Below are 21,902 nucleotides of genomic sequence, written 5' to 3' on the forward strand. Positions count from 1 at the left end.
ATTGGTACCATTAAAAAAAAACTCTTTTCTATTTGAATTGAATGTTAAAATGTAATTTATCGCTGTGATAAAAGCTGAATTTTCAGCATCATTACTCCAGTCTTCAGTGTCACATGATCCTTCAGAAATCATTCTAATTTGATGATTTGCTGCTCAAGAAACATTTCTTATTATTATAAATGTTGAAAACAACTGTGATGCTTAATATCCTGTGAAAACCGTGATACATTTTCTCTCATGATTCTTTGATGAATAGAAAGTTTAAAACAACAGCGTTTATTTTAAATAGAAAGCTTTTGTTACAATGTCAAAGTCTTTATTGTCACTTTTGATCAATTTAATGCATCCTTGCTGAATAAAAATATTAATAAAAATATAACTGACTGCAAACTTTTGAACGGTAGTTTATCTGTATGAGTATTTCCAAATGTACCAATAAGCAAATGATCGCATCTTCCAGGAAGTTCTCAGTAAAGGGAAAGAAACTGCATATCTGGCCCACCCCAATCAACTTTATTACTGTTATCAGACTTTCTCCGGTGATTTTTTCATTCATTTGCACCTGTGCCTTTTTAGGCTGAGAATAAGAATCAAGCAGTGAACAATTTATAGCTGCTTGCACCTGTGGCTGCACCTGTGCCTTGAGATGTCTCAATCGCCAACTGGCCACTGTGACCCTGGAGGGTAAAGAGGTAAGGGTCATGACCTCTGGGGTGCATGGATAGATAGTACTGATATATAATGAATGAATGAATCCCTAGTTGTCACAAATGCATCAATGAGCCAAAGTTTCTACATTATGTCTCAAAGCCTGTTTAGACCAAAAATATATATTTTTTGACAGACATACGTATACGGACGCCGATAGATAGATAGATAGATAGATAGATAGATAGATAGATAGATAGATAGATAGATAGATAGATAGATAGATAGATAGATAGATAGATAGATAGATAGATAGATAGATGGTTTAGGTTTGCTAACTACCTATTTAAAAGTTGTGCTCCCTCAGGTCTAGTAAGTTTGTGGGATGGAGTGAAGAGGTGGCAGATTTTGCTGAAGCTCCTCCCCCTTTCCCACGATCGTTTAGCAGCCCTCTGTCCCGAGGAGAGGATCCCTTAAAGAGGCACAGCTGAACTCTAACCCTATTACCCTCTGTTTCCTGCAAGGGCTTTAGTTTACAAACACAGGGGGATGGAGGGGGTGTAGAAGACACTTCCACAATTCAGACTCATTTCCGTTCCTAGTCTTTCTCACACATTACACAGCAAAAAGACCACCTCAAAAGTAATAAAGATGAGGCTAAACAAATGGTACTTTATCTTCTCAGATAAAAAATAAATAAATGATAACATGCAACACATGCAGCTTTGTCCAGTGTAGCACGAACCTCTGCGTGAAGGTTACATTACAAATGAATACTTCCAAGAAAAAACACAGAAACAGCATTCTTATAGATGAGAATAGCAGAACTGTCACTCCTGGAAAAACAAAATGTTGAACTTTAGCATGAGAAGATTGTAGTATATGCCTGAATCTTTTATAATGATTCAATGCTGATTCAAAGCAGAGTTTTTAACAGCACTTCATGTGCACTTCTTAGTAGCCTACTAAAGTAAGTGCACTCTCTTCACATAGCACAACAGCAGTGTCTTTGATATAAAATGCATTAAATTACCACATATTTTAATTGTCACTAACTATTTTCTTACTAAAACTCAACCATCATCAATCAACAAGCCTTTTTCATAAAATTTTCCCCAAATGTTTCCATATGAATCACATCATACAAATTCATTGGAAATCGCCACCTCGTAAAATAATTGTTTTCTCATGAGATCAAGGTTGGCAATTCAGACAAAAAACGAAATAATTCGAGCTACCATAGTTTATTCCCACATACAAAGCAGTTTTGCTTTTTCAATTCTGTCACCATCTATTTAGAAGAGGCCAGCTTTGTAATAACATGTTATTTAATTGTTTTTTTTAATTAACATCCTGACAGGGATTGAACAGACATGCCAAGACATTGTTCCCCAAGTGTATCACCATAGATGAAATACAGTTTGATGTTGCGCATTTCCATACCTCTGCCAAATATTGACAGGTGGATGTTGTTGCCTCTACAAAACTATGTGAATATTTTTATCAATATTGAGAAAAGACAAACAATTGTAAATGAAAATAAAATAAAAAGTTTAATTTAGAGTAGGCACAAAAAAAACCAAAAAAAAAAACATGCCTGTGGTGAGATTGCTGTAAAATGATTTTGCATGTTGCAGCTGTCATCGCACTTTCAAAGTGAGATGTCTAGTAAACACTAAAACGCAGAAACAAAAACACGCAAATCTGGCAACATTTCATTATGTTGGTTAAGTAAACCGCAGTAAAAGTTGAATGCCCTATTGCGTTTAAAAAAAAAGAAAAAAAAAAAAAAAGTGCAATGCTGAACCATGTTAGCAACCAAGCAAGTTTACTACATGAGAAAATCCATATGGAGCAAATTATGTGTGGCAAATGTTAAACTATATAAGGTTAAAAATCATGCACTGTGGTAAAATGTTTTGAGGTCATAACATAGTATTTTCCAAGGAACCATGTGATAGTCAGTATTCACCTATTTTTAATCTTCCCTTGTAATAGTTTTCTATGTATAGCCTATGTATCTTCTTGCTCTTTGATTTAATAGGAACAGTCAAGTTTCCTGTATGTTCAGAAGTTACAGCAGAGTGAGTCTTATATGGGTTTCTTTTAACAGAACTGAATAGCTCTAATGCTGCTGGATTCCAGTATTAGGAATAATCATGATACAATGGCTTCACAGTAAAGTCAACAAAATTAAAACTACTAAATCCAGCACAACATAACACTTTCAAAACTTGATCAACCACTACATACAAACCCTGAGAATACAAGGGCAGCTATGCATGACAAAAAAAAATGGATTGTGTTACAGTAAACCTTCTACATCCTCACACCTATAACATTCTTTACAAGACAACTTTCAGAGGCAGAATTGATCCATTTAGTCCAGCTCTGTTACTGGACAGATAGGCACTCATTAGTACACATTTATGCATCCTATTAATATCTTAACTATTAATCAGCATCAAATTACACCAACTTGTACCTCAAGTTACAAAAATTACGGCCCTAATCCTCATTTGCAGATTGGCAAATGCAGCACTTCCACCTAGTGGACAAGTAGAAATCATTTGTGACACACTGTAAGACTACATGGAGGAATACTCTGTTACACATTAACTATAAAGAAACGGATACAACAGGAGTAATGCTTAAACACCTTTATTGTGCCCAGTCAAAAATTCAAACTTCACCCTTTTAAGCAAACTTGGCAGACAACGAGGTAGAATGACAGAGGAGCTTGGGAAATAGCTCTGCATGGAATGCATATGGTGAGAAGGACATTCTTAGTTCTGAATGTAATGTTATTAATTCAGACTTTCAGCAGGAGATGATTAAAGTGACATTTGCATTTAGTCTGCTAAGGCTCTTGGTACATTCAAGGGAAGTCTATGCTTTTAAATACAAGCAGCCATATGGGCTCACACCCACAACACCTGCTGATGTACAATATAAGTGATTAAAAACCTACCCCTTTACAAAGTGCAAATTAAAAAGTGCAATAAAACTACGTGCAGTCGATGGCCATTCTCATTTATGGATTAATATATTAAGTTGGTTTGAAATCTGATCGAGAGCAGTAAAAGCAATGCCTAGTGGAGGCACGCACTGAAATTGATCTGAATTGGCAATTAGATCTGCAGGGTTATGCCGCAAACCTCTTGTTCTACCAAACAGAACACTGATAAGGCAAAAATACTCCAAAAACATGGAGGGGAAAAACAAAAAACAAAAAAAGCGCAAAATTAAAAAGCCGCCGGGTAGATTGCTATTCAACCTTTTCCATGCCATACCTTAAAACTGTTTCATGTAAAAATTTATGAAAACTAAAACTGTGAAAAGTGTCATGATGAAAATCTGGCTTTTGTAGTTGCATCTCAAAAACGTAAAAAATATTGGCAAAAAAGTGCCAGAAAAAAAGCAGCTAGTGTGGAAGGGGAAAAACCAATTAAAGGCACTGTATGGCTTCCATCTGTTAAACAATGAGACTTCGAATGATTTTTACCAACACAAAATAGCAACCTATATAAAGGGGGGAGAAAACCAAAACAAAAACACCTTCAACCATGGCCTGAATCAACTTGGTCAAAAAATCTGGGTCTTCCCATCCACGGGCCCCAGCTAACCCATCTCACTGTGTACAGTGCCAAAGTGAACAAGCCAAACTAAAAAAGAAAGTGCAACAGTGAACTTTCTACAGTGTTTCCCCATGCCCCAACTCCTGGGAGGGCCTTTTGAATTGGGGCCGACTCTGGAGCAGTGCCCCGAGGGGAGCAGGCGCAATGGACATCCAGGCTGAGGCATCGTGCTGCCATGCGCGCTTCAGTTGATGTCCCGCTTCTTCTGGTTTCGCATCAGAGGGCGGTGGTTACTGAGGATGTCCATGGAGTGCTGCCTATGCCAGCATGAGCGACAGTAGTACTTGAAGCAGGTCTGGAGGGATAGGGAAATGGACCATTATACAGAGATGAGCAATTTAGGTTGCTAAAATGGAAGAGGGGAAAAATAAATCACCTTGTCCCTGCAAAAGAATGGCCCAGGCTCACGACTGCATAATTGACAGATAGCATCCTCCAGGTATGGGTCAATCTGAACCTAAAAGGAAAACCATACCCATGAAGAAAATTAGAAGCATTGAGGAAACTGTAATATTGAGTAGCATACTAATTATCTAAAAATTACATACATACATGCACTGCAAGGCAGATATTGACCAATGTGACTATATGAAGTGGCAATTGATCTGAAATTAATCATTTCTGTCTGGCAAAGTCACAACAGCAGACGCACATTTCTGAATGTGTAGATTCCATGAGCAGCGCTAGTTTTCAAGTGGTCAGTTAAGCAGTAAAGCTACAGACTCTGTTACAGGTCAGTCCATTTGAAAGGAGGGTGTGATACGAACTGCGTGAACTATCATGATGTGTAAAAATACTGGATTTGCCCTCATCTACCAATAATTTAAATCCACAGAAGACCAAATAAACTATAAGAGGATATATAGATAAGATACATGACCTGAATATTCGTTCGGTGGGTATTCGATTTTGGGATTCGAATATTCGGTTTCCTTTTTTTGCACACCTGACATCCCCCTCAAAACAGTTCTCATTCACTCTTGAAAATGTTTACACAATCTGGCGAAATACAAATTTTTTTTTTTTCAAGAGCTTAGCCATTTTTATTAGGATGGACAGTTGAAGGAACCCAACCTCGTTTTATAATAAATGTATTTGCTTCTTAGCCTATTAAAATGGTTCCCTGCAACTGGAGTATTCTGTCAAGAGCACAACTGGGTTAACAGCTTGTATTTTGGGTTAAGCTCCATTGCTTTGACATTGTGGAAAATGGAATAGAAACAATGTATTAGCCTTTTTTCCCCATTATTATAGGGCTGTGCCGGTAAACTTGACAACCGCGATACACTTTTGTATGTGAATGCCGTTTAACAGTTTTACATTAATATGACACGAGTGAAGCGCAAACCTTTGTTTACAAATTAAACAATAAGTTAACAATTAAATGTTACATCACAGCCATGGAAACATTTGGATTCATGACGAATGAGAGATTTGTGCGAGAGTCCATAAATTTAAGCTTTGTATTTTGCAATCAGGTCTCCCAGTTATCAGCAAATTTAACACCATTCCATTAGTTATTCCACTGGACCTGGAATCTCTGGTTTTTCACAAATCTTCACTTACGTCTCACCCATTTTCACAGGGGATTATAAACGTTTCTTCCTTTGGTTCATTTTAATTAGGCCTATTATATTTGCATTCTTTACTGTGGTAAAGTAGAAAAGCGCTTCAGACCAGCCCTAACATACAGTATATACAGTAGTCAACATTTGAAGTGGATCAAAAGTCCAAAGATGTCCTAAGACAAAAACGGGTATTGTTCAAAATTCATGTATAACTTTTGATCCACTTCAAATGATCTTTCTATAAACCATTTAACCAATGAGTTACCTCAGTATAAGTAGTAGCATATACAGTGCAGCATGCAAAAAGGCATCAAGATAGTACTCCACTACTAACACAAAATAAGGCTTTAAAAGTGTTACTCTACCTTCTTTGTAAATTTGGGTGTCTTGATCTCCACAAATGCAGCACTCACAGCTTTCAGATAACTGCGTTGGTTGTTAAAGGTTACACGTCCAGATCCTGGAAAAAGAAAAACAACGTCAACATGTCAAACCACAGCATTATACTATAATTAGTTATGATTGGAGGGAGAGAGAAAAAAAACATTTGGTAAGAAATTCTCACCAATGGGGTACTTGTGCTTGTCTGTGTCAATGCCTGCATACACTACTCCTCCAAACAGATCATTCATGATGCTGGCCAGGGCCTCAGCATTGAGCATGCCATGCAGAGCTCCTACAAACACAGTGTTCCTAGGGTCCAGCCTCTGAGAGGGGCAACTCACATAGTTACTGTCCGAAATCACCCAAGGGATCACCTGTGCCTGAGGGGCCAAGAAAAGATAGGTCAGCATTTCTCTCAAACATCAAGAAAACCACAAGATATTTTACCATATACATGCAGGTTTTGGGCCATTTAAAAGTAAAACCATTCTGGAAGCAGGTCAACAAGCATTGTTCACCCACACAGTAACCTTTTTGGTACAATAGTGTAAGAATTGAGAAATTAGGAGATGCCAGACAGTCTGGTTGAAGAGTGACCAGATCCTGAGAGAACAAAGGACCTCTCTGTAAATTAACATTTGAACTAACATCTCAGCCTCATGCATTTCTTAATGTTGGGTTTGCATCTCTCTATTCCAGAGCATTTGATGTTTTGTATCGATTATCTTTGAATTGATCATGAAATTGGCATGATACATTTACCTGACATAATGTCAAAGTCAGTTCGAATAATCAAATGTAACAATTTATTATTTTCATTAAAGAGTTAAAAAGAATAGTCAAACATTCACTCACAATTAATGATCGACAGATATCATTAAAACCTTTTCATTTATGGAGTCAGATGAAATAACGAGAATACATTCAAATGCATTGCATTTAATCAAAAAATACTTTGTCTCGAGAAAAGGACAGTAACACGTAAAGACCTTCCGTGCTGGTCGGATGCCGGTTTTGGGCCGATCGAGCGCGAGCCTTACAATAGTTCAGTTTAAAATCCCCAACATACACTACCAAAGCCATCTGCACATGTTAGAAAGTGATAAGCTTACATCTTTGCAGCGCATCCTTCTGCTGGACATTTTGAAGTAATACTCGCTGTAGCCCTCAGGATGGAGCAAGTCCTCAGTGCAGTCCTGAAGCAGGGCACGCACAGACTTGTCCGATTCAAACACCAAGTACACATAACCTGAAAAAGGGACAAGTGTCACATGCAAGTCTCACTAGGCCAAAAGGTTACTCATTTCAATTGCCTTACAGCCACCTGCATAATTGTAGGTTGTACATCAAACTACAACTAACCTGCATATGAACATTTTCTGAAGTGTAAAGACATCCTTAACTCCCAGAACAGTTACCACCACATGTGTATGAAAGGTAGTTATAGCCACCAAGAAGTTGAGTGCCACACCACCCTGCCACAGTGCTGTAATAAAATAAGTTTCCTACCCTTTTAGCATTACCTTTGGGCATATTACCTTTCGGAGGGCAGCGAGGGTGCTTGCCATCCTTACCTGGCCACTCAACACTCAGAGGGCCATAGCATTTAAAAGTGTTTATCAAACCAGCTGGGGACAAAAGAGAAAAGCTATTAGTCTAGAAAATAAATTAAAAGGAATGCCATATTTACAGTACAACTCAAAAGTTTAGAATCAGCATCAGTCTGAAATAATAAATCTCTTCTCTAATTTCTGTGATAAATTTTCCTTTCAGAAATCATTCCAGTATGCCGATTTGGTGCTAAAAAAAAAACATGTTGAAAACAGTTGTGCTGCTTAATATTTTTGTGGAAATAATTATCTACCTTCAGTGATGTCCCAGGGAACTCCTCCCAAAAAGACCTTGCAGGAATAAATGGGATTTTGGTAGTGTCTGGGGGGCAGCTGTCCACTCCATGTGAAGGTAGCTTCATTGATAGCTGTGGAGCACAATATCACAAGTTGAGCACAACAAGCAATACACCACTGCACCAGGTTTGAACATGTTCAAGGTGAGTATTGAGGGTGGTTCAGAGGTTTTCGATGGGAGGGTGAAGGGGTAGGGGATAGCCTATAAGATCATGCACTACAGTAGTATGTAACAGGCCATACAAGCCGCCTGTCTGTGAAGCCAGGCCTCTCTTTCAATGCTGAAAGGGCTCTCAGGGGTCTTCATCAGGTCCCAGTTGGGCCAGATGGAGGCACCAGGCCAGCGGTGGGACAGGCCACCGCCTGAGCTGGCACTGGGTGGTGGGGTGAGAGGTGAGCTGCTGAGGTCCAGACGAGAACCGAGCGCTAGCTTGAGAGGATCCCTTTGCATACTGGACATAAGGAAGGGCATAGACGGAGAGATCCTCAGTGAAGACTGCAAAAAGCAGGAGAGAGAATTTAGGGGTGTAAAAGTGTTAATACCATAAAGAGTTACACCTTTAAAACTAGCCATTTCACCCTACACTTTGGATCACAAGGGGAGTCAAATTTATTGGTATGGTGCTTTTGACAATGCACATTTTTAAAGCAGCTTTACAGAAAGTTATGCTGTCAAGTTATAACAAAGTAAACAATGCTTCAATTCGATTCAAATAATTTCACCCCCATCCCATGAAAATGAAAGACAACCGTTGGAGTTCTGATTACATGGCAGGTCTTGATAAAGTCACACTGATCAACTGATGAGAGTTTAACTTGTTTTCTTAATTTTAGCAGTCATTTAAGTGATGTTACTAAATTTAAATACCATACATTTCTCAACATCTCGGTATAGAAACAAGACTAATTTTAGACAATTACGATATTGCGAAGCCCATCCTTATGGTGTTTGAAAATTATACATTATGGGAAAGACTTTGTTCATATCGTTTAAACCGGGAGCTGCAAGAAAGTCACTTCATAATGTGCAAATCCCCAGTAAGCAAGACAGATGCTAATGCTACAGAGGAACAGAAAACTAATTTGTGGTGGTAGAAAAAAAAAGAAAAAAACCTTACCAGCAGGTCTGAGAGATGATCAGACCCAGAGCTGAAGCCACTGGTCTCAGAGTCCACAGGGCTAATGGAGTGAGAGTCCAGGAAAGATTGAGAGCTTAAGCGTGCCATGCCGGGAAATTTCTCTAGGAAGTCTGTGGCACCAATAGATGGCTCGGAGTAGCTTGGAAGCTTGTTTGAGAGCTGGCTGGGAGTTCCCAAAATCCCTTGCACTGAACAAAATCAGAATTGGTGACAAAGCAAAAAAAAAATAATTATACATATATAATAACAATAGATTCTCTTTGTATTTCCTCCCTAAACCCCCCAGAACAAACAAGCACAATAAGACAAACAAAAACTGAAGAACAGCTCTCATTCAGCACACTATTGAGAATTACCAATGCATGAGGCAGGCCGAGAATGTGTGGCAATAGTCAACAAAAGGCTCTGACTCACTCTACGGGCCTAGCGAGAATGGTTCAAACCCACTCTAGTCAGGCCACTGATACCAATAAAGACAGTCTCACTTCAATTCATGCATGTAGTTCTGTTTAACACATCAGACACTAGATTGAGCGGATTCGTTTAAATGAATAAAATAAAATTGTCTCCACCCAAAATTGATGCTGCTTAAGTCAATGTTGTAAACAGAATGTGACTTTAAAACCAATTTTTAAACTACTCCAGAAAGAAACTCAGTTTAACAATACCATTATATACTGAAAAACAAGCAAACATTAAGACTCGCTTTAAAAGAATACTGCATAAATGATAAAATGGCATTACTTCAACTGTTTATGTAATGTTGTGGCAATGTTATCATCAGGTTGTGGCAATGTTATCCTAAGATTGCTTTAATGTGATTCATTTCACTCACGTGAGGCTGTGTTGGTCTGTACTGAGTGATCAGTGTCATGGCTGCTCCACGGTCTCTCCCAGTCAGACAGGCTGAGGGACTGTAGGCCCAGACCCCAGTTATTGACGTCAGGCAGACCCCTGGATGAGTCCTGGCCACCGCTGGGAAAAAGCATCCTGCTCCGGACCGCAGACAGGTCCGAGTCGGGACGATCTGTTAACAGAGTCCAGAAACAAAACGCACACAGTTTGGCGACTCTGCATCAGCAGTGGGAATAAAAGGCATGCACATTCGAGAAAGCATTGGCTCCCTAGGCTCTGGTAAATCACGGATCGCCTCCCTCCGCCTGGCTAAACTGCACAGGAGCAGCTGTCTCTGCAGAGATGACCCACCCTGCATGTGACCCAGGCGCTGCTGCCCTCACAGCCCCTTGCTAATGACATCAGTCCCTGGCCTCCTCTGATGCCACACTACCGTGCATTCCTGACAAATTCTCCTGCAAAGAGGCAGCTCCTCCTCCCACCTCTGGCTCAGGCTCCCGTTCGAGGTGGCAGGGAGAGAGAGCATGAGTTCGCCGCTAGCTGCAGGCTAAGAGATAAACTCCAGTGAATCGCAGGACTGTTGCTAAGTAGCTGAAGAATGAGCAATCTGGGCTGCTCATGCAGAACTGGACAGCCTCCAACTGCTTGCTTCAGCCCTGATTCAGCATCCTCCGTCTCGCCTGCATGACATTACATGACCGTTGCTGTAATGACTCCCTGAGCACATGAAGCTCGAATGCAGGGCCAAAGCCAAGTGCAAACAGCACTGCAGCAGATGCATTTGAATGTGGGGAGCGAAAAAAAAAAAAAAAAGTGACGAAAAGGTTACAAATCTGTATTGTTATTGTGTCTGCACATATATTAAGGAATGGTGTATGTGCTACTCTATTTCTCTCACACACAAAAAAAAAAGTAGTGACAAAAACAGCAAACAATACAATTTACCATTAAAAGGGTCTCGCTTGCATTTGGCAGTAGGAGTCGTGCACACCCCGCTCAGATCCAGTGAGTTGCCTAGCATGGTGTTCATTCTGCAGAATGTGTCTGCATTGCTGCATGTGGACAGGGCTGGAATGTCAGAATCCAGGCAGTTAAGAAGTCTGGGATTTTCTCTCTGTCAGAACAGAACAGATACAAGAGTCACTAAGGGTAAGACATGAGGTGCATCCCAATTTGCATACTATTCAAAGACATTTTGTAGTACAAATCTGAGTGGTGCGTTTCCCGGATGGATGATGCACTTATTTAACAGAAAAAAGAAAGAGAAAAAAAACACAGTGAGGAATGTTAGACACTTCAAATTTGGTCACTCAAATGTCACAGCTTTACTTGCGTAGCCAAAAAGGAAGGGCTATCAGAATCCAACATTGACTGACAAAATATTTTAAACCTTACACACTAAATGGTTGAGCACAGAGCATAGATAGGTGCATAGCTAGTAGTACATAATTGGGACACAACTATAGGTCTGATTCCTTCCCTGCCTCTTTTCCTCACCATTTCACATTCAGCTAGGAAAACATTAAAATGTCATAAGATTTGAAGTTGGACTAGAATTAATTTCTAATTTTCCCTAGTGTGATGGAGCATAATATACATTTAATTTGTAGTGCAATGATGTTACAGCTATACATGCTGTGGAATTAACAAAACAGCCAATGATTGATTAGATTGGACAGCCCTCATCAATTGCAACTATATTAGTTAACCTCTCACTGTAAACATGATGACAGACTGAGGCTATCATACATAACTAGCATTTTTGCATGCTTACGACCATAATGGAGCACTAATTACTTTCACAAAACCTAAACTTCATAAAAGTGATAAATGCGGGCCAAACAAGCACCAACAAAACATTTAACACACTCACAAAATCCCATAGACTTATTAAAAACTTGATGCAAGACTCAAAAATGAATTGGCAGACTTTCTCTTGTTGAACTACTCACCAGAGAAAACGCCATTGTAACAACCAAAATTATCGAAAACAACACCCAGTTTAAGTCTCCTAAACTCTACTTAAACCTTTCGAATGAAATTTTGACCTAATTTACCACACCTGTGTTCAGGTCAAACAACCCGGGATCCAGTTCTTCTCTGGCGTTAACCAATCACAGATTGCAGGTTGATTTTTATTAATGAGGGGGCGGGCACTTGGCACGGCGTCATTTTTAACAGGCTATTTACTGTTTCAAAACGTTCGTGTCCTTTAAATGTCCAGATTTAGCTTTAAAATGTGATTTATTACATTGAGATTTAATTTTTCTAATTAAGTAAATAATATACTTGGACGTGGCGTCTGACGTGTAGCCTAGATTAATATATTTAGATCTAAAAATAAATTTGAGGACATTTTTTTTTGCCATTATTGCTTTAAATCTGCACAGTGCGAGTGTGGCAATAAGTTGTAGTATATGAAATATGTAACGTGTTTTTGAAAGGGATGTAACTTTTATTGGCAGAAATCAGGACCACGGAGAGCACCATTTATAAATTAGGTCTTCATTGATAACAAATTATACATTTTGGAATCAAGACTTTGATAATACAATAAATACAAAAGTGATTAACAGGCACATTGCTTGAATATATAAAATAGGCATGTAGCCTATTTTAAAAACAATTACAAAGACTACGGAGTAATTTCCTCCAGAGGGCAGCACTGATCTTACATTCTGTTTATCTTCTGCTTAGTTCAACCTTAAAATTAAATGTTTCATAGGACCCTGGTTTTACAGATAAGGCTTAGATTAAGCCAGGAGTAGGCTGGGACATTTAAATAGCTTTTATAAATGTGCCTTATAAGAATTACTGGTGTGAATCTTAAAACGAAACGATAGCACTGGCATTTTAAGATATATCAGTGCAAGTTACTTTCAGTTAAGACTGCTCAAACATGCCTCTGTGACTAGAACAAACTGTCTGTGAAACGGGTCAATATTATTTCAAACCTGCTTGACTTTATTTCTTCCATGAAACAGAGGATGTTAGGTAAAATGGTAGTCTCAAACACCATTCATTTTTACTGCATGCAAAAGACAGCAAATGAAAGCAAATGTGAGAAGCTCTCAGTCCTTGACATTCTGCCATGCCTTAACATCCGCTTTTGTGCTCCATGGAAGGTCATGCAGATTTAAAAACACGAGTGTGAATAAAATACATTTTTAGGTGAACTCATTAAGTGTCCCCGCTAATTCTGGATGCATGTTATTGATGAGGTTTAATGCAAGTACAATATGTATCCGTGCAAGTTATTGAAACTGAACAAACCCATAGAGCAGTTCAGCGTTAAAAGTGAAAAGTAAATAAAGTACACAAGCCATTTTAATGCATTCCCATTTTAATACCATCATACAGTAGTATTTTTACAAACTTTTTTTTTTACAAATACACTTCTAATGTCTGAATTAACCATTACTATACCCACATTAAAATCATGCACCATTGTAGCATATTGTAATGCATATTCAGAGTATTAACTTGAAACAGCATTTTCATGTTAGCAGCCAAATTTGCTGTCCATATAATGTTAGTTTGTGCCACACTGACACAGTCAAACCAAAGAAAAATTACAACTTAATCTCTGAAACTGCTATAAATGGACATTGATACAAAAACAAACATCAAAACATACAAAGAAAGAGTTACCAATAACTTATACAGATTACTTATTTCAATTGCACAAACTGTTTTCTCCCCAGATACACACTAGATTGAGTTAGTCTCATATTTTGAAAAGCTATCATTCCCTCTGTGATGTGTTACAGTGGAAACTAGCAGGGGAAATTATCTGTCGGACTGGACATCACCCATCAAAATGAGTTGGCCAAGGTTTTGTACATAACATAAGCAACTTCAATGACCAAGCTATCAAACAAACAAGGTTACACCGGTCATGAAAGCAACAGACATACTAGAATGATGCACAGAGCTACACTTCATGCCAAAACTAACATGCTTTGTGTCTGCAATGTCAGTTGATTGTCTCATTTTACTTAGACCCAGAGCAAATCTCAATTAAGGAACACATGAAAAAGAGCATTATCTTAAATTCTTCAATACAAAATAAAGGGGAAAAAAAGTTCAAGGAGCTGATCCATTAAGAACTACTAAGGTCTATTGTACCATCTAATATGCCTCTTTTTGTGCTGTTGGCAATATGACTTCAATATAAACTCAATGAGCAATGCAAGCTCAAATTTCATGTTTTCATGGCCTAATTCCACAGTTAATACATCCAAAAACCACAAGTTCATATGAACTGGACTGATTTTAAACAGGAGCTGAAAGGCGCCATTTGCAGAGAAAAACCTAAAAAGAAAAGACAAAAAAAATAGAAATTACCAAGAGATAGATAGATACATATAGATATATACATATTTTATTTATAGATATAGATATAGATATAGATATATATAAAAACATGCACAACATTATTATATAATCACTTTGCATGGGAGAGGTAATGGCCTTACAATATTTTTTTTAGCAGAATTGCCTTGATTTCCATCCAGGCTGGGATGAGTCTGATGTGGAGGGATACCAGCGCATCTAAAAAAAAGAAAAAGAAAAAAGTATTGTACCAATAATTACAGATTAACATCTTTAAACCAAACAGTGACTGTGCAAAAAAAAAAAAAAAAAAACCTTTTGACCAAGCCATATTGTCATGTGCTCATGACACTTTACAGTTTCATCCAACAGTTGTGACTACTATATTCACCTGATAAATCCATCCTTGGACTAATCTAAAGGTCTCACTAAAAACATTTTTAGGAAAGCATGTGATCTCAATTCATTAGCATGAGACCCAAGCAGTCACAGTTGACACATTGTAACACTACGTTTGTGCCAGGACCATATACAATTTGCCTTTCTTGCCATTTAGATTAGTCTTTACTAATCTGGAATAGGTAAAATGTTAGTATTGAGCAAAGTCAAAGTTACACACTATTAATTGTGCTAACATTCAGTGGATTTTAAGCTCCATACAACATTATCAGATCAACTGTAGTAAATTGAGCAAAGCATACAACACCAGTATTTGTAATTTAAAAATAAATAAAATTATATACATAAATAAGACTAAACCCCTAATGTGGCTTAAAGATGACTGACGCACTTCAACTTATGGTCTAAAAATAATAATTAGGCCTATATATTTAGGAGGCTGCCAAATGGGTGGACGCATAAACAATGTTTAAAGACTTCCATGGTTCAGATTCTTTAAATAATGGTTCCCGTTCCCTTAATAAATCAATGTGCACTGAAAGCACACTCAAACCTTCATCCACATTTCTAATAATGTTCATTCATGTGTGCATTGAGATCACCTAACAAAAGCACATATAGCCTACTGTAGTGTAAAAATAAAAATTGACAGGATGACAAGCAGGATTTAATTGGTTAATAGTGGTGTTGAATAAGCTACTCAAATTACATCTTCAACAGTGTTATTAAATTACTGTACTAGTTACTCTAAAAAGTATTGCATTACTTTCTAAATACTTGAACAGTTGAACAGTACAAGGATAGACATGAAACTATTCTTTTAATTGTTTTTAAAAAAAATATATATATTCCTGAACCGACTAGAGTATTTAAATGGAGGTTACATTAAAAGCATACATTTTAACATTAGACATCACATTTTGATGTAAAATTCACAATTGTTTTATATATAATTGCTCTAGTCTACACAGTATTTAATGCAATTACATCAAAAGCAATTGAGTAATCCCTTACTTTACCTTTTACCCAAGTGAAAAGTAATTTAATTACAGTAATTACTTCGTAATGCATTACACCCAACACTGGGGGAAAGAAAAAGGCAAGAAAAAGACAAGATGGCCTCACCTGAGCATGAAGTGCGGCTGCTGCGGCGGCGGCTGCTGCTGGGTAGGTGAAAGCCGTGTGGGGCAGGCCAGGGCTGAGCTCCTGGGTATAGAGGGGGTAAGGAGACCAGGCCTCTGGAGACGCTGGGATCAACGTTGCCCCTGTCAAGTCATCTGAGGAGGTATAGCAAACCATCACTTCAGACTCAGGCCAGCTCAGCATGTCAGACTAAAAATCACTATAGATGGTGTTTGACAAATTGTTGAGTCAGAGGCCCTCACATTCCAACAGGCTTTAAAATGTGCAAACAGCAGAGGCAGGAACTGAATGTTGGTACCTGTGTGATCTTTGGTAATTTCTGTGACTTGGCTTGGAACAGAAGAGAGGTTGAATGAGACGTGAAGTGCTAATGCTTAACTTGTGTAAGAGAAAATGGAGAACCTTTTGCTAATGATACATGCATGTGGAGGTGGATTAGTTTCTTCTTGTGTTTTCCGAAGATCTACTCTAGATGCGTAGCTACAGAGTGTGTGCCTGTTTGTCTCTGCAGTGTGTGAACTACCACGTGGGCCGTAGTAAACTTACATGGGTCCCGTGCTATGAAGTGCGCTCCTAGAGCTGGGTGGATATTTGTGGGATTCGGAGTGCCCATCAGCTTACTCTTTGCCATCTTCGTGTTGGCCTTAGCAAACTCTAACCGGAGGGTCTGCGGGTTTTCAGGGTCAAATCGAACCCCCTGGAGACACAAGGGGGGGAGGGGATAGAGTAATGGGGATGGGTTGTGCCTGCCAGACCCTGGTAAAAATGTGCAGTGTGTTTGAAGCTGGTGCCCACATGCAGGTGAACGATTCTACAAGTGACTGAACAGCAAAGCTAGTGGTTACCTAAACAGGTGGACTACACACTAAAGACAAGAGGAAAACATGATGCTCAATAATACTTTGAGTTCTTGTAATAATAGTAATAATAATAATAATAATAATAATGCCAGTTAATTTAATATTTTATGAGATAGAGAAGGGGAGGTAAGCTATGGCCATTTGTGCTAGACACTGCAAGTATAAAAGGTACGTTCTTGATGTAGGCTATACAATACATCCACACCAAATCAAATATGAACCTAGCGGAGCTTCTTCCAACAGATTTTCAATAATTCAAGCCATTGCTTACAGATGGCTGGTTTCTTACGTTTAATGCATTTTTTGCCGCTTCAGCGCCGGAACGGCTATCAAAGGTTACAAACCCAACAGGCTGGAAAAGAGAAAGAACAATCAAGGGGGGAAAAGAACAACGTCACTTAAACACACAAAAGATATTACATTTTATAATGTAAAAATATATATTTTAAAGAGATAATGTTATCCTTATTATAAATATAGTTTTCATAATAAGTCTGATCACTAAGCAGTCCTAAATTTAGGCTGACGACAAAAAAAAAAGACAAAAAAAAGAGCCATGACTGCAGCACAAGTGCAAACATACATGTTTTTAATATACTGCAAACCTGCTCAGCTGTAATATCCAACAATGTCTCACCTGCTTTGATGTTAACTTGATAAGTGAACCCTCATAACCCTAAAAAGGAAAAGAAATCCAATTAGCAGCAATGTAGTCACATGCTTGAAAAGGAAGAAATTCCTGCTGCACTCCCCTTAAGAGGCCAACACTGTCAGATGGAGACATTTACAGAGGATGCACTTTACTGCACTGCTAACCTGAGCGACTGGAGCTGAAGATCTCCAAGCGTTAGAATTGGGATACGGTTTAGCAGCAATTTATAAACTTGATCATTCCATTTTAGTTAATTTGTTTCAGTGAGAATCTTAAAATCTAAATTTTCCTTTTTTTATTTCTTACTTTGACATGGGTATGAGCATAAAATATATTATTTTAATTAAGAGCTAAGACCTAAGGGAGGTAAAAGTGTTTTGGCTAAACATTTAAAATATCTGTTTTTTTACCTTAAATGGTCGAAATAGTAGATAGAGCTCACGAGGTTTGATATCTGTTGGCAGACCACTGACAAATAGAGTTCGTACCTGTAAAACAAGAAATAAATCAAATGCCTAATTTAAATGTGAAATGACTAATAATAAAAAGCTTATGGTTTGTAACCAGCTGAACACAAATACAAGACAGACAGGAATTGTGTTGTGGCATAATGAAAATACTCCTATGAAACAATTCAGTAAAAGCTTGGCAGTTTGACATTCAAACCACAGCAATTTACAGTACAAGACAAATGAGTTTTGTATGACCATATTCACATAAATGGCTATAGAAATAAACAAGTGTGCATCCACTGGCTTTGACTTGGTAGGAGGTTCAAAGACACAATGGAGACAGTGAAATCACAATGGACAACGTCGCACAGCGTGACAGCACTTCCTTCCTTTGACCCACAGCAACAACCCCGACAGCGCAACAGTATTCCTCTGCCCTCAACCACAGCTCAATAACCCATACACCTTAAAATGCTATGCTTCACCTGACACATTTAGATTCTAATGATCATGTCAAAAGTAATATTGTATAATATATCATAAATGTGAATATTTCATTCACATATACACACACATATATTATATATATATATATATATATATATATATATATATATATATATATATATATATATACACACATATATATATATATAAAAAAAACATTTATTTGTATAGCACTTTTCACAATACATATTGTTTCAAAGCAACTTTACAGGTCTACATTACAATTTATTGTATGTGTGATCTGTTATCAGATGTGACTGATTTATGTACATTTCAAAAAAGCATAACTTGGCCGGTTAACTAATAATGTTGCTAATAAAGTTAATAATGAAAAAAATACACATATACATATATAATTTATTTCCCCTTTTCTTTTTTCTTTTAAGTTAAATTTATGATAGGACACTTTTTGCCATTGAGATGACTTGGCTGCTAGTGGAAGCACAACACTTTCTTTTATTTTCTTTCTTTTTTTCACAAGTATTTTATATGAACCAATTTATGCAGGGGATCCACAATCCAAAGGAGTATTTTTGAAGCTGTGCGTTATGATTAGGCTATATTAGTCTTTTTCTGCCACTCAGATGGCATTCATGAATGGATCAAAACGGCCTGCATAAGATCAGCGTTGTCCATTTAAATTTGCATTAAAAGAAAAGTCAGCAGTGACAAACTGAAATAGCCTACTTCAGTTAGCTATGCGTTTGCAAACTGTGCGCAATTTTAAGAGTAATTTATGAAGAAACCGCGAAATCATTACGTCGTACTGCATTATAACCACTACAAAATATTATAACCATTCAAGAAGAAGCCAATTTCAAACAATTCAGTGATTTGTGCCCGTGTAGGCTACAGACAAAATAAATCACTAGATTGACAAGCTTGCAGACAATGAATTGTACGCACGTATTAATCATATTAATAACTTTGCCAAAAAGGAAAAATATATATAATTAAAAACTTTAAAGCAATCCTTACATGGGTGAAGGAAACGACATTAACACGCGCTCTGTTAAAAAACAAATATCTATCAAGGAAAATTTAAGTGTTCATTAATTTACCGGAATATTTTATTTTCATTTTGAACAGAACTTCAAACCACCATAATTGAATTATCTTGAGTGATTGTTTCCTTACTTTAGCCTCACAGCAAAAACTTCGCGGAGAGACGCTGAGGCTTCCGTAAACACCTCAAAAGTTTGAAACAAATTTACCTCGACATAAAATAAGATTTACTCTTCACAACACTCCAATCACGCCGAACTCTCACCTCCTCTTCAATAGAGACGTTGTTGTTTGGCTCGGAGTCAGACTTGATACTCATCTTTGTGCGTAAACTTGAGACACCCAGAAGGACTGGCAGAAGTTTCGTTTTTTTTCTTTCTCCCTCGTCCTAAAGTGCGACTGGATCCTGATGGCGATGCGTGCGGGATTCAGCAGAACTTGTGCGGGAACACCGAGGTCGTGTCAAAAGTGGCAGGTGAACTGAAGACGCGAAGGTGACCCGGTGAAAAGAAGTGAAGTGCGTGGTGGGGTGGGGGAAGAGAAAAAAAAGAAATGCCGGTGCTACCTCACATTTACCTCGTTTTAAACGTTAAATTTCAAAGAAAGCAGAGCTCATGGGTAAAACCTGTTCCATAGTTGACCTGCTCGCCAATTAGGTCATCAAGTGAGATGGGCAGGCTCGAGAGCGGCGTTGCAGCTGGTGGATAAGCCAACCCCTCCATTAGTGAATCATCGCCTTCATGGGAAAGTACGGACCAATTGGAACCGCTCCTTGTATTATTGGAGACATCTCATATCAACTGCATCAGGAGGAGGGAGGAGAGTAAATAAATAAAAGAGAGAAATTGCATATTAATTCGTTCACCCAAGAGATATTAAAAACTTTGCAAAACTAACTTTCTAGTTTCTTTATGGGGGCAGTTGTGAAAGGGTCAGGGTAACCTATGTATCCTCTATTTGTTTGTTGAAAAACTGAGCTATTCTAAAAATAACCCTGACATTTGTGTGCACTTAATTATGGAAACATCTGTTTAAAAGGAAAGCTGCTTGACTTTTCCCTTTAAACACTGAGACACAGTGAACCGTTTATTAGAAATGGGCCTGTATTGTAAAGCTCGTAAATTTCGTTAGACTGTTTGCACCTTAAACTGGACTTGTGTCCTGTTTCCTGACATTGTGTAGTCACACAATCAAAGTACAGGAGCTTGGTGAAGCCGGCGGGGTGCGGTGAGCGTTGAAAACATGTCTTTCCCCCCCTTCTTATTGACCTAGTGTTTTTTACAATCTGTCTAAATATAGACAAATTCTTTCTTGCCAGGCCTCTCTAATTCCATTGTACATAAGGGAACTATGAACTATTTATAAATCCTACAGATGTTTATACACAGACTTGCAGTTTGTTTGAGGCCCTGTCTTATAGTAACTGCTTAATTCGGTTAAAAGCTCCAAACTGGATGTGTTCAAAGCTTTAATGTACTAATACATAGTTTGAAGTTCTTATGAGAAACATTTACCAACAACATCAAATGAAAGGTTGACCACCCTGATGTCAGCTTTTCCATTAACACTCATTCTAATAGTAACCTATGCCTCTTGTCTTGTTCTCAGGGGTTTAAAAATAAGTCAAACAGAGCACAGAGGTACACAGAGCCAAAGATGATTATACAGTAGACAGACTGATAGACATATCAGTGCCAGGCTCTTAAAGAATGACAAGTGTACAGATTGGCTGAGTGCAGACATGCCACAGTCAAAAGGGTGCTGGCCTTCATCGAACACATTGCACTGCAAAGTGACATTCAAAGCAATAGTTTTCCTTCAAGTGCTTTATTGGTGATAATACGGACAGATATAGTTAATCCCGACGAATTCCCGGCAAATTGTTAATCGACATCCCGTTTCGTGTCATCTGCTTGTTAGTGGTGAAGTCCCCAACACAAAGCCTGTACAGTGGGGCCAGAATGCTGTGATGAGGCCTTCATGTTTTATTGGAGAAGAGCAGGTCCATTGTCCCAAAAGCCACCTCAATCCACACTCCTCCTCCTCACGCCTCACTGGCCCCGTCCCATCGCATCAGCGTCACAGAGCTCCACAGCACTTAGCTTGTGTTCCCTGTGTCCTCTGTGCCTCACTGCGTATCCACCATTTACTCCAGCTCTCCTTCTTTCAGCTCAGAAGAGACTTCCAAGTCTGATTGAGGGAGAAAGAAAAACTTCTTTTGGAAAGGCTTTTTCACTTGTGCATAACAGATTAGTTTATTGAGAGTTTTTTTTTAGCTTTTGATTCATTTTGTGTGTGATTGCAGACTGAGCGATGCATCAACAATAGGCCACAAATACTTGTTTTTGCCTTTTTTTTTTCAATTTAGTCAGCAGGACTGCATCAATAAGAGGATTTCTCCATGACAGAC

The 21,902-nt window shown here is 38.2% G+C and overlaps 2 protein-coding genes across 3 annotated transcripts; both read right to left on the bottom strand.

The window, feature by feature from the left end:
* Positions 1-3,294: 3,294 nt before the first annotated feature.
* On the bottom strand, positions 3,295-12,131 carry cpeb1b (cytoplasmic polyadenylation element binding protein 1b). 2 transcript variants are annotated; one of them, XM_084109907.1, is made up of 12 exons: positions 12,092-12,131; positions 11,085-11,253; positions 10,120-10,311; positions 9,264-9,472; positions 8,389-8,641; positions 8,103-8,216; positions 7,762-7,866; positions 7,351-7,487; positions 6,420-6,618; positions 6,220-6,314; positions 4,663-4,743; positions 3,295-4,581 (listed from the first exon to the last, which is right to left on the bottom strand). In XM_084109907.1, exons 1-12 carry the CDS (start codon positions 12,104-12,106, stop codon positions 4,471-4,473), a joined length of 1,680 nt encoding a protein of 559 aa, XP_083966033.1. In that variant the 5' UTR covers positions 12,107-12,131; the 3' UTR covers positions 3,295-4,470. The 2 variants fall into 2 exon arrangements, with proteins under 2 accessions (XP_083966033.1, XP_083966032.1); XM_084109906.1 differs by lacking the exons at positions 11,085-11,253; positions 12,092-12,131 and adding an exon at positions 10,491-10,598 and having other exon boundaries at positions 7,777-7,866.
* Positions 12,132-13,464: 1,333 nt separating this feature from the next.
* On the bottom strand, positions 13,465-20,287 carry rbpms2b (RNA binding protein, mRNA processing factor 2b). The gene is made up of 8 exons (XM_084108952.1): positions 19,758-20,287; positions 17,939-18,016; positions 17,514-17,552; positions 17,166-17,228; positions 16,563-16,713; positions 15,999-16,150; positions 14,618-14,693; positions 13,465-14,453 (listed from the first exon to the last, which is right to left on the bottom strand). Exons 1-7 carry the CDS (start codon positions 19,809-19,811, stop codon positions 14,628-14,630), a joined length of 603 nt encoding a protein of 200 aa, XP_083965078.1. The 5' UTR covers positions 19,812-20,287; the 3' UTR covers positions 13,465-14,453; positions 14,618-14,627.
* Between the last annotated feature and the right edge of the window lie 1,615 nt (positions 20,288-21,902).

The sequence above is a fragment of the Abramis brama genome (assembly GCF_963993115.1).
Source record: "Abramis brama genome assembly, chromosome: 3".
Classification (NCBI taxonomy): Eukaryota; Metazoa; Chordata; class Actinopteri; order Cypriniformes; family Leuciscidae; genus Abramis; species Abramis brama.